We start from the raw sequence: 13,091 nt of genomic DNA, 5'->3' as shown, positions 1-13,091 counted from the left end.
TATTCCCAAAATCCTGACCAATAATTGACCCTCAGTAGCCTCACAAAAAACATATTTGTTGAAGCACACAATGTGCAAATTGTCCATCACGTTTCAGAATTTCATCAACCATAAATCAGTTTGGGATGCTAAAGCATGGGAACAGCTGTTCTTAATTTGTTCTATTTTCCTTAAATCTATCAGAAAAATGTAAGAACTTTTAATGGCACTCAAAGTACAATAATGGAGCATGTAGATTACCAGACAGAAGGACTTCCAGGGACCTTAAAACTATTTTCATTCCTGTCCTGAATTTTTTTTTCAACATTCTTTCATGTTTCAAGGAGTTGCACTTGATGATCTCACTTCAAACTCTTAGCTACTTCACTGGAACACACAGCTCAGTGTTACCAAGATGTAAAACAAGTGCTAAAACATTGGTAGCGTAAAAACCATAGAGCTTTGTAACCTTATGCAATTTGCCTCTATGCAGTACAGGGAAGAGTAAAGGGTATATGGTAGGAAACTTACCCTTTGCCTTAACCCTCACTGGCCTGATCCTCTTCAGCTCTAGTCCCAGTGCATCATAAAAAGTTGTTATCTCTATTAAAGCAAGGTTATGGATCTTTTTCATATCTTGAGGGGACAGATCTCCGATCCGCGTTACCCCCAGTCTGTCTTTCGGAATGGTGAATTTCTGAAAATGAAACAGATCCACACAATTAGTGAACTCCCTAAATTCCTAACTCCTTTGACAGAACAACATTCAATGCTCAGTAGGCCTGGCAGCAACTGTGCAAGGAGATATTTCAGCTCAAAGAAACGTTCTGAAGAAGGTATCTGAGAGAAAAAAAATACCGATTTTGTTCCTCTTTCCACAAATGATGCCTCACTAGCTAATTCCAGCATTTCTGTTTTTATTTTAGATTCTCAGCATGTGCACATTTTTAATTTCCTTTTCATTGTTTTTGACAAGTGTTAAAAGCTTATGAGCAGGCAATTTCATGAAGAGATATATATTCATCTTTAATTCTTTCAGATGGCACTTTACTGGAAAGTGAGCAGCTTTAAGTTTATTTTTGGTAGTTGCACATAGATTGCAGAGGAAATTTGGTTAGGGTGTCAGGCTTTGATTTTAAATCTGGCTTTAGCTTAAACATGCCTTGCATATTATGCAAGTCAACTCATCTGCAATTAAAGTTGTTAGATAAAGTAGCTTTAGTAGAATCAGTCTTCCAACTTACAGGTAGTCTTGTGTTGTTGAGCTTCTTTGGACAATTGGTTCTGGTTTCCTGTACCTTCTGAGCTGCCATCAGAGACTCTGAGTAAGGGATGTCCCAGTTCAGGTCCTCTGTTTCTTCAGTGTTGCTTTGCTGGTTTTCAATTTCACAATTTTTGATGCCTCCTTAAAAAAAAGCAATTTTTATTGCATAAACAGTATATAAAGAACAAAAAGCATGAATTGTGGATGAAAATTACTATTGAAATATTTTCCTGTTAATGTTTTAATCTGTTCGGAATTTCAAAACACAGGATTGTGGGCCTCATCACATGCTATTTATTCCCTTCAGAGACTGAATAGCTTGAGAGAGTACAAGTTGAAAAAACTTCTACCTATAGAATGGGATGGCAAAATGAAGATGCTTACGACATGTATCATAGAAGCAGATGCACATTATGAATTTGCCTCTCACAGAAAACCCATACAATGTATCACCAGGCAATGGAAATATGCCTAGCTTAGAAATTACTTCACTTCAGGTATATTAGAAAGTATGAAATTTTATTAAGGCCGCATTGTTTTGACAAGGTGCAAGGGTTGTTGCTCTGTATTTAGCTATGCTAAAAATAAATGCATATCATGACACTGCAAACAATTTTAGCAATAATTGTGATTGGATTCAATATTACTCGTGATATGGAGTTTAATGGATTTATACGTTACTTCCTGAGCCCTTTTATTTATTCAGATTAAATCCCAAAATTTCTTCAACATTCTAATGTCTTTAGAGTCCACAACAGAAGGTTCAGAAATGGTGGTCTAACATTGAAAGTAGGGGAAAGTGTCATAACACAGGGATTTGGTCATTTCTGGGTTCGATCATAAGCAGAATATGTCTTCTATAATCAATTTATCTTGACTTCCTCTATCAGTGCTGATATTTCATTGAGATTTTTGTTTTCTTTCCTTCTAACTTCTGCAGCTGGCATCCCAGATGGCCTACATAATCCTCCTTCTAAGCTAAAAATCAATATGTTGGATCTTCTCCATTCATTGCTTTCCAAGACTTAAACCACATTTCCTTTCTCAGATTTCATCTTTATAGCTTCTACAATCCACATTGCTTTAGATGTCCCCTATTCTTTATTCCTCAATTCATCTGGTATTGTTTTAACCTTATTGTGAATTATTTTAGTTTTCATATAGGCAGTTAAAATATTGGTCTGGAACACTTTAGCAGACTTGTATTTCCTTCCACTATTATTGAGATGTAGAATTTTTCCATTAATCTGCATCAGCAAGATTTATTAAGAAAATAATATTGTTTAGAAATCACTCAAAATTTAGAGGAATGCAGGTTCAAATGAAAAGATTTTGTAATTCTGACTATAACATCCTTGCTTTAGCAGTTGTCTGGAATGTTTAAATTGAGAGATTGTAGTCCATTGAAACAATGGCAACATCACCTAAATACTACAATAGGTAATTACATGGTAAAGACTAGATTAAACCTTTAGAAACCAAACACCATGAGGTTTATCAACAGAAAATATAATCTTGAAATCTTGTCAAAAGTTTGAGAAACTTTGGAAAAGAACCAGATTTCAGATTCCACAGTATTTAACAGTATTCTATTACTTCCAGAAAGTAACAGTATTCAATCTCAAGTGACCAGATGAATATCTATCGATAAAACATTAACATTTTGTTCTACTATAGAATGATAAGACTATTTCACATCCTGAACTTCTACAATCTCCAATTGTGTACCAAGGTTATTTTGACGAGCAAGAAGAAACAAGATAGTAGAAGTAGATTTAATTGTTCTATTCTAATCTATTTTTATTCCAATTATAAAATTACCTTGGTCAGATTTCTATTTTGAATACGGATAATAAACGTTAGCCTTCGGGCACCACAAGCAAGGCTACCCATACTTAATAGCTCTTGAAAAGGACATAGTGAGCCACTTTCAAACTGCAGGGCTATGAGGAGAAAGTTCCAAAACTTGTACCAAGCAAAAATTATAATATATCTCAAAGTCATGATAATGGTGGGACACCTCCAATTATTGGTGTTTCCAAGTACCTGCTGCCCTTGTTCTTCTTAGTGGTAGAGGTCACAAGATTGGAAAGTACTGTACGTTACCTAGTTGAGATCAGAGAGTTGCATAGAGTTCCACAAAATCAGATGCCCTGAGACTAAACTCCACCCATTGCTTTCATTGAACAAACAATAAATTGGAGATTGCATAAGATGTAACTCTTGTATTTACCAAAAGTTTGTCTACACATCAAGACAAAATGGAGAATGATCTATTACAGTTCCAGGTCGATCAGACTGTAAAGGGTTTTCAATACATCATGCTATAAATGAACAATGCTGACTTTATCACTTCCATCATATATTGATTTAAATTAATGGTAATGAGGCTAATGATTAAATAACAACTTCTAGCTCTGCAATATTTTTTAAATATAAATGATGGTAATATCTCTTCAATAACAAAGTCCAACTTTGGAGAAAGTAACCACTTCCTGAAAATTCTTACATCATTTTTTTTCTGCATTAAAACATTTTCTTAGAAAGCAAAGATCAGTAATGGATAAGCACAATTTGCAACAATAATTTTCATAAAAGGCTCCTGACAGACACAATGTTATTGAAGTCATTCCTTCAATGCAAAATGTTGGTTTTGTACTTAATCCCCTGAGAAGTGCTCCACCTAGTTTAATGCTCTCCTGAATGTATTGACATCTGCCAGAATTCAGTTGCCTGATCTGATAAGCATGTGACTTCATATTCAACACCTCTCAATTATATACTGCAAAAATTAAGCTGCCTTACTATGTCACAGTACAGTATATCTGAGCCAGAAACAGTCTTCATCATGTACAAACACAGAACACCGAATATTAATCAAGAATAAATGAATTAGCTGATTATTATTTGTTGCATTAAGATCAATAGTTGTTCTTCTACTGTCACTCAAGCAATGACCAAACTATGGCTCGAATATTAAATATATTACTGAAACTTATTTTGTGCTCAGTTGATGTATTACTGTATTAAATATCTGATTAATGAGTTATAGTTCTTAAACATAGGAAGTTCTGGGTATCGGGTAAGTCAAGAACAGGAATATAAATGCAATAAGCCAGGCTAACAAACTAAAGTGCAAAAAAAAAATCTTTGTTTTCTCATTTGATACTCAAATAACATTATCCATCATTTGCTTTTCAAATACATTAACAAATGATTTATGAAAAGATTTCCTTTCATCTCCAAAGTGATTTTCTTATTCTTTGCTGGGTTCTCATTACATTTATTGTTAATTTTACTTGATAAGTTGTGAAGCCTACCAATTAACTGCATGATTAACAGAGATTAACATGATTAACAGAGACTAATGCTTAGGAAATGGACACATTGGACAATATATCCACACACAAAATACTGTAATCCATGCGTCTAAACTGTGCTTGCTTACTTTTGACACTGCTCCCATCTGAAAATTGCACAGGACACTTCCTGTAGCGGTCCACCTTAGAAGGGACATTTTACTTGCCCATCAAAATGTGTGCACCCCTTTTAATTACTTATTGACAGCAATTGGATCAAAGTTGCACCTTCGGACTGTTAACTCAAGGTTCAACAATTGATACATCACACTGAGAGTTAGGAGACCTGTGTAATTTGCCTAAGGTATATCATTTCTGTGTGCTAAAAACCATTTCCTGACATTTCTGATCGCGTCCAAGATATCCTGAAGTGGGAGGGTGAAGAGCCAGAGGTCGTGGTACATGTAGGTACCAATGACATAGGAAGGAAAGGGGAAGAGGTCCTGAAACGAGAGTATAGGGAGTTAGGAAAGCAGTTAAGAAGAAGGACCGCAAAGGTAGTAATCTCGGGATTACTGCCTGTGCCACGCGACAGTGAGAGTAGGAATAGAATTAGGTGGAGGATGAATGCGTGGCTGTGGGATTGGAGCAGGGGGCAGGGATTCAAGTTTCTGGATCATTGGGACCTCTTCTGGGGCAGGAGTGACCTGTTCAAGAAGGACGGGTTACACTTGAATCATGGGGGGACCAATATCCTAGCGGGGAGGTTTGCTAGGGCTACAGGGCGGAATTTAAACTAGTAAGATGGGGGGGCAGGAGACTATTTGAGGAGTCTATGGGAGAGGAGGTTAGTTCACCAGTGGAGCAAGTAAATAGACAGTGTGTGAGGGAGGAAAGGCAGGTGATGGAGAAGGGATGCGCTCAGCCCGAAGATGTAGGGGAGAAGAAAGAAAAGGATAATAAATTTGAATTCATTGTTAGGGATGGAAATAGAGGAGGAGATGGAGAGTAGCTTAAATGTATCTATTTTAATGCTAGGAGCATTGTAAGAAAGGTGGATGAGCTTAAAGCGTGGATTGATACCTGGAATTATGATGTTGTAGCTATTAGTGAAACATGGTTGCAGGAAGGGTGTGATTGGCAACTAAATATTCCTGGATTTAGTTGCTTCAGGTGTGATAGAGTAGGAGGGGCCAGAGGAGGAGGTGTTGCATTGCTTGTCCGAGAAAATCTTATGGCGGTGCTTTGGAAGGATAGATTAGAGAGCTCCTCTAGGGAGGCCATGTGGGTGGAATTGAAGAATGGGAAAGGTGCAGTAACACTGATAGGAGTGTATTATAGGCCACCTAATGGGGCGCGTGAGTTGGAAGAGCAAATGTGTAAGGAGATAGCAGATATTTGTAGTAAACACAAGGTGGTGATTGTGGGAGATTTTAATTTTCCACACGTAGACTGGGAAGCTCATTCTGTAAAAGGGCTGGATGGTTTAGAGTTTGTGAAATGTGTGCAGGATAGTTTTTTGCAACAATACATAGAAGTACCGACTAGAGATGGGGCAGTGTTGGATCTCCTGTTAGGGAATGCGATAGGTCAGCTGACAGATGTATGTGTTGGGGAGCACTTCGGGTCCAGTGATCACAATAGCATTAGCTTCAATATAATTATGGAGGAGGACAGGACTGGACCTAGAGTTGAGATTTTTGATTGGAGAAAGGCTAACTTTGAGGGGATGCGAAGGGATTTAGAGAGTGGATTGGGTCAAGTTGTTTTATGGGAAGGATGTAATAGAGAAATGGAGGTCACTTAAGGGTGAAATTATGAGGGTACAGAATCTTTATGTTCCTGTTAGGGTGAAAGGAAAGGTTAAAGGTTTGAGAGCACCATGGTTTTCAAGGGATATTAGAAATTTGGTTCAGAAAAAGAGGGATGTCTACAATAGATATAGGCAGCATGGAGTAAAGGAATTGCTCAAGGAATATAAAGAATGTAAAAGGAATCTTAAGAAAGAGATTAGAAAAGCTAAAAGAAGATACGAGGTTGGTTTGGCAAATAAGGTGAAAGTAAATCCGAAAGGTTTCTACAGTTATATTAAAAGCAAGAGGATAGTGAGGGATAAAATTGGCCCCTTAGAGAATCAAAGTGGTCAGCTATGTGTGGAACCGAAGGAGATGGGAGAGATTTTGAATGATTTCTTCTCTTCGGTATTCACTAAGGAGAAGGATATTGAATTGTCTAAGGTGTGGGAAACAAGTAAGGAAGTTATGGAACCTATGACAATTAAAGAGGTGGAGGTACTGGCGCTTTTAAGAAATTTAAAAGTGGATAAATCTCCGGGTCCTGACAGGATATTCCCCAGGACCTTGAGGGAAGTTTGTGTAGAAATAGCAGGAGCTCTGACGGAGATCTTTAATATGTCATTAGAAACGGGGATTGTGCCGGAGGATTGGCGTATTGCTCATGTGGTTCCATTGTTTAAAAAGGGTTCTAGAAGGAAGCCTAGCAATTATAGACCTGTCAGTTTGACATCAGTGGTGGGTAAATTAATGGAAAGTATTCTTAGAGATAGTATTTATAATTATCTGGATAGACGGGATCTGATTAGAAGTAGCCAGTATGGATTTGTGCGTGGAAGGTCATGTTTGACAAACCTTATTGAATTTTTTGAAGAAGTTATGAGGAATGTTGACGAGGGTAAGGCAGTGGATGTAGTCTATATGGACTTCAGCAAAGCCTTTGACAAAGTTCCAAATGGAAGGTTAGTTAAGAAGGTTCAGTCGTTAGGTATTAATGCTGGAGTAATAAAATGGATTCAACAGTGGCTAGGTGGGAGATGCCAGAGAGTAGTGGTGGATAATTGTTTATCGGGATGGAGGCCGGTGACTAGCGGGGTGCCTCAGGGATCTGTTTTGGGCCCAATGTTGTTTGTAATATACATAAATGATCTGGATGATGGGGTGGTAAATTGGATTAGTAAGTATGCCGATGATACTAAGGTAGGAGGTGTTGTGGATAATGAGGTGGATTTTCAAAGCTTGCAGGGAGATTTATGCCGGTTAGAAGAATGGGCTGAACGTTGGCAGATGGAGTTTAATGCTGAGAAGTGTGAGGTTCTACATTTTGGCAGGAATAATCCAAATAGAACATACAGAGTAAATGGTAGGGCATTGAGGAATGCAGAGGAACAGAGAGATCTAGGAATAACTGTGCATAGTTCCCTGAAAGTGGAGTCTCATGTAGATAGGGTGGTGAAGAGGGCTTTTGGAACGCTGGCCTTTATAAATCAAAGCATTGAGTACAGAAGTTGGGATGTAATGCTAAAGTTGTACAAGGCATTGGTAAGGCCAAATTTGGAATATTGTGTGCAGTTCTGGTCACCGAATTATAGGAAAGATATCAATAAATTAGAGAGAGTGCAGAGACGATTTACTAGGATGTTACCTGGGTTTCAGCAATTAAGTTACAGAGAAAGGTTGAACAAGTTAGGTCTCTATTCATTGGAGCGTAGAAGGTTGAGGGGGGATTTGATCGAGGTATTTAAAATTTTGAGAGGGATAGATAGAGTTGACGTGAACAGGCTGTTTCCATTGAGAGTAGGGGAGATTCAAACTAGAGGACATGATTTGAGAGTAAGGGGGCAGAAGTTTAAGGGAAACACGAGGGGGTATTTCTTTACTCAAAGAGTGATAGCTGTGTGGAATGAGCTTCCTGTAGAAGTAGTAGAGGCCAGTTCAGTTGTGTCATTTAAGGTAAAATTGGATAGGTATATGGACAGGAAAGGAGTGGAGGGTTATGGGCTGAGTGCGGGTAGGTGGGACTAGGTGAGATTAAGGGTTCGGCACGGACTAGGAGGGCCAAGATGGCCTGTTTCCGTGCTGTGATTGTTATATGGTTATATGGTTATATTTTTGAAATTGGAATTGCTTTATTATTGTTATATGTACTGAGATACATTGAAAAGCTGAGTCCTGTATGCCCTCCCACAGATTGTTAAAAACTTCAGTATATCATGGTAGTACAAGAGAAAAAAAATAATAGAAAGCAGAATACAGTGTCACAGTTAAAGTTGTTTATACAAGAGCTCTTCATTGATAGCCATTAGTACAGAACAGGCTGCAGTGCAGAGATCCACTAATAGTTACCCAATAGCTTCTGGTGAAGATGGCAGCCATTGGGTACAATCAGACTCTTCCAGACTCAGAGTGGAGGAAAGGTCTTCCCAAGAGACCCTTGTACTATTAACCACAGCACATTTATATTCTTCCTCCCACCTCATCTGACTTTTGAAATTTATCCCCATTTTCACCTCAATTTTTGGAATTTTCCACACTATCTTCCCAATTTGGACACAGTCCCACGCAGCTGAGGCTGCTGTGGATGGATCACTTGAAAATTAATATTAACTGGTGCAATATTAACTGTCATTAATACTGCACCTGCCTGCTCAGCCAGCAGCATTGTCTGTGTAATGTGCTGCTTAAATTCTAACACTTATTGGAAGGAGACACAGAAACAATTTCTTACAGCAAGAGACCACCTCAGCTTAGGGAATATGCTACAAATAATGCCTGCTGCATATAGCAAATTTGTGGGGAGCTTCTCTTTCTGGGAAACTCCCTCCTTGGCAACGTGGCTATGTCAGCTGTGGCTCCTTTTACTTCCAAGAGTGACACAGTTGGAAACAATTGCCACTCCATATAACTCACATATGGGAAAACATAGTCAAATGCATTAATGTACAGATCAAGTTATTTTCCTTTTCTAAGCCTAAGACTAAAGAGGACAGGAATACTCATTCTTATTCCTACCCTTTCGTCTTCTCCTGAGCCCTCCAACAACTTGTTTCTGCACTTGAACAGTACCTACCTTTTGTGGGATCCCAGGATGTTTTTCCCTCTGCTTGTTGAACACCATTGGAAGTAGGTGAAGACTCAGGTGCCATGAACTCAATTCTGGGCTGTGATTGAAAAAGAAAGAAAATATTAACTAAACTGCCATTATTGACCACAAGACATCTTCCATTCTTTGGCTTGGGTACTCAACTTGATTATCATTTGCTTTGTGGGCATCCTAACCTTTCAAGTCTGACATGTAAGAAATCACACATACCCGTCAAAATTACAGAGTCTCCTAAATTGCTATATGCATAAGAGAAAACAAGAAATAAGGCATCTAGATTTAAATTTATTAGGACTGAAACAGGATTTCACTCAGTATCTTCTAATGAATGGCTTGTTTGGAAGCCAAAACAACACTGGTAGCTAAGAATGCAATTTGCTTCTCAAGATTCCACACTCAAACTATGCAGGCCAGATTCAGCTCCATGAAATTAGGTCTGAAGTTGAATGTTACCTGTCTTACGGGTTGTTCTTATTTTGGGAATATTCCAATTCCCAGCTCAATTTCATGCTGATAATTTCTCAAATGCATTGTATATTCCATTTACAAAGTTTCTTACATATTAGCCTTTCCAAGGAACTTCATTGATATGAAAAGCTCCAAGTCAAACTCAGAAAAGTCCAATTGCCCAGAAGTTGCAATAAAAAGGTAAATAAATATTGGTTGGTGAAACCTCTGAATAAAATGGGAAAAATACAAGCCAGACTTGGTACTCTTGCTTTCCCAGTCCAAGTGGTAACTTAGTTGCAGTTGGATGATTTGGATCACTGCTGGACCATCTTACTTGTAACCCAGATGCAAATGATAAATGCTGACTTGGCAGAATTTCAGAAATGTTGTTAATCTCCATTAATACAGACAGAGAGGGGGGGAAGGGGAGCGGATTGGGAATACGAGAAATGCATCAAAGTGTTGATTTTCAACCCATTACTGCTTATTTGAGGTGCATCACTTGCTAATCAATATATGGAACAAGAAATTACCGGGGTAACCATTTTAACACTAACCATGCTCAAAAGTACAGACAACCAAGGAGCTGATTATTGTGTTCAGGAGAACAAAACTGGAGAGATGGTGAGCGTCAGCAACTTTCAGTTCCTCTGTGTTATAGTTTTGAAAGACCTGGCCTGGTGCCAGCACACAAGTGTAATTACAAACACGTCTACTTCCAGAGGAGCTTGCGAAGATTCAGCATGACATCTAAAACTTTGACAAGTTCCTTTGGATATATAGTGGAGAGTAAATTGACTGGGCTGCATCACAGCCTGGTATGGGCACACCAATGCCTTTGAATGGAAAATCCTACAAAAAGGTAGTGTATATTGCCCAGTCCATCATGGGTAAAACCCTCCCTACCAGTAAGTACATCTACATGAAACAATGTCACAGGAAAGCAGCATCTATCATCAGGGACCTCCACCACCCAGGCCACGTACTCTTCTTGCTGCTGCCATCGGGAAGGTGGTACTGAAGCCTCAGGACTCACACTGCCAGGTTCAGGTACAGTTATGACCTATTAACCATCAGGCCCTTGAACCAAAGGGAATAACTTCATTCAGCTTCACTTGTCCCATCACTGAAATGTCTCACCTTCAAAAACTCTTCACCTCGTGCTCTCATTATTTATCGCTGATTTTTTTTAATTGTTTCTTTCTTTTTGTATTTGCACAGTCTGTTGTCTTCTGCACTCTAGATGAAAACCCAAGTTGGTGTGGTCTTTCATTGATTCTGGTAGGGTTATTATTCTGTAGGTTTAGTTATTAATTGTGCCCATAAGAAAATGTATCTGAGGGTTGTAAATGGTGACCGCCCACACTGGACTCTCACATCACTTACCTGTAATGTTACTTCCAGCGTACAAACCAGCGATCAAATGGGTCAAACCAGTTCTAAAGCTGGTGAAAACCCAGCCTGAGGGTGTAACCTCTGCCCTGCAGAACTGGTTTGATAATACAAACTGGACAATGTTCAGGGAGGCTGCTACCTATAACAATCATGTTAACATTGAGAAATACGTGGATTCCATGACCAGCTACATAGTACTGAGGATGTTACCATCACAGAACACATTTGGGTGAGGGTAAATCAGAAGCCATGGTTTACTACAGAGCTCCGTGCCAGGCTGATGGATTATCATGACGCTACCTTTAGATCGCGGGAGGCGACGGCACTCAGGGAAGGAAGAACTGTGCTTTCCTGCTCCAACAGGAAGGTGAAATGGGAGCATTCTCAGAGAAATTAAAGCCACTTCTGTGATACCAGAGGCAAGATGCGCATCTGACAGGGAATTCAGAGGATTACAGGCAACAAGTCTACTCCACGCATCAGTGACCAGGACACTTCATTCCGAAAGGCCGAATGTCTTCTACACCCGGCTTATTATGCAGAACAAAGTACCTCTCGCCCCAGGAGAGCTGGCACTGTGTCTGAAGCAGAGGTGAGGAAAACCCTGGCCAGAGTTAACCCGCGCAAAGCTGTGGGGCCCACTGACATACCAGATCAGGTTCTGGAGGACCGTGCAGCTCAACTGATAGATATAGTCAACATCTCTCAGGAACAATCCATTGTCCCCACAGTTTTCAAGGCATCAACCAAAGAAGGCAACAGTAACCGACCAGTGGCATTAACGTCAACCATTATGAAATGCTTTGAGCTGGTCATGGAGCACATTAAAGCCTTTCTCCTGGCTACACTGTACCTTTTCCAGTTTGCTTATTGCTCAAATCAATCCACTGACCTCTGCCCTCCACTCTGTCCTGCCCCATCTGGAAAATGGGTTATCACATGCTAGATTGCAGTTTACAGACTTCAGTTCGGCATTCAACACCATCACACTCCAGAAAATGGTGGGGAAACTGTCCTCACTGGGTTTTAACACCTCCCTCTGCAAATGTATACCAGACTCCTAACTGCATAGGCCACTGCCAATCTATGTGGGCAGCAGCATCTCTTGTGCCATTACACTGAGCACTGGCACTCCTCAAGGCTGTGTGCTCAACCCACTACAGTTCACACTGATGACGTATGATTGTGTCACATGATCCAGCACGAACCATGTCATCAAGTTTGTGGATGACAAAATCAAGAACGATGAAGAGATGGAGTACAGAGAGGAAGTGAAGCAGCTGGTGGATTGGTGTGAGAAAAACAACCTAAACCTGAATGTTGAGAAGACAAAGGAAATCATTGTGGACTTCAGTAAGGTGCAGATGAACTAACCCCCTCAACGAGTATATGGCTCCTGCGTAGAGTGAGTTAAGTGCACCAAGTTCCTGAGAGTTCACATCGCGGATGACCTCACCTGGCCCCTTAATATCACTTCCCTGAACAGGAAGGCACAACAGCACCTCCACTTCCTAAGATGGAGGGAAGCTGGGCTCCCCTCCACCACCCCCCCCCCCCCCAACATAACTGTGTTTTACAGGAGCAACACAGAGCAACCTGACAAGTTGCATCTCCATCTGGTATGGGAGCAGTCGAACATCAGACCAGAAGTCCCTACAAGGGTCTGTGGGAACAGTTGAGAGGATCACAGGGGTCTCCCTACCATCCATCAGGGACATTTATGAGGAGCACTGCATATTTGAGACTCTCAGTATTATAAAGGATCCCACCCACCCATCCAGCATCCTCTTGGACTTTCTACCATCAGG

General features: G+C 39.9%; 1 protein-coding gene across 5 annotated transcripts in view; it reads right to left on the bottom strand.

The window, feature by feature from the left end:
• arhgap28 (Rho GTPase activating protein 28) overlaps nt 1-13,091 on the bottom strand; it is a 209,344-nt gene that overhangs the window by 30,213 nt on the left and 166,040 nt on the right. For all 5 annotated transcript variants that reach the window (XM_059975968.1, XM_059975940.1, XM_059975949.1 and 2 more), the window contains 3 exons: nt 9,406-9,496; nt 1,224-1,384; nt 511-676 (listed from right to left, as the gene is read on the bottom strand). In XM_059975968.1, the coding sequence (XP_059831951.1) occupies nt 511-676; nt 1,224-1,384; nt 9,406-9,496 (418 nt within the window). The remainder of the gene's footprint in view (nt 1-510; nt 677-1,223; nt 1,385-9,405; nt 9,497-13,091) is intronic.

This window comes from Hypanus sabinus, chromosome 1 (assembly GCF_030144855.1).
Source record: "Hypanus sabinus isolate sHypSab1 chromosome 1, sHypSab1.hap1, whole genome shotgun sequence".
NCBI lineage: Eukaryota > Metazoa > Chordata > Chondrichthyes > Myliobatiformes > Dasyatidae > Hypanus > Hypanus sabinus.
This window is presented reverse-complemented; position numbering and strand designations above follow the sequence as displayed.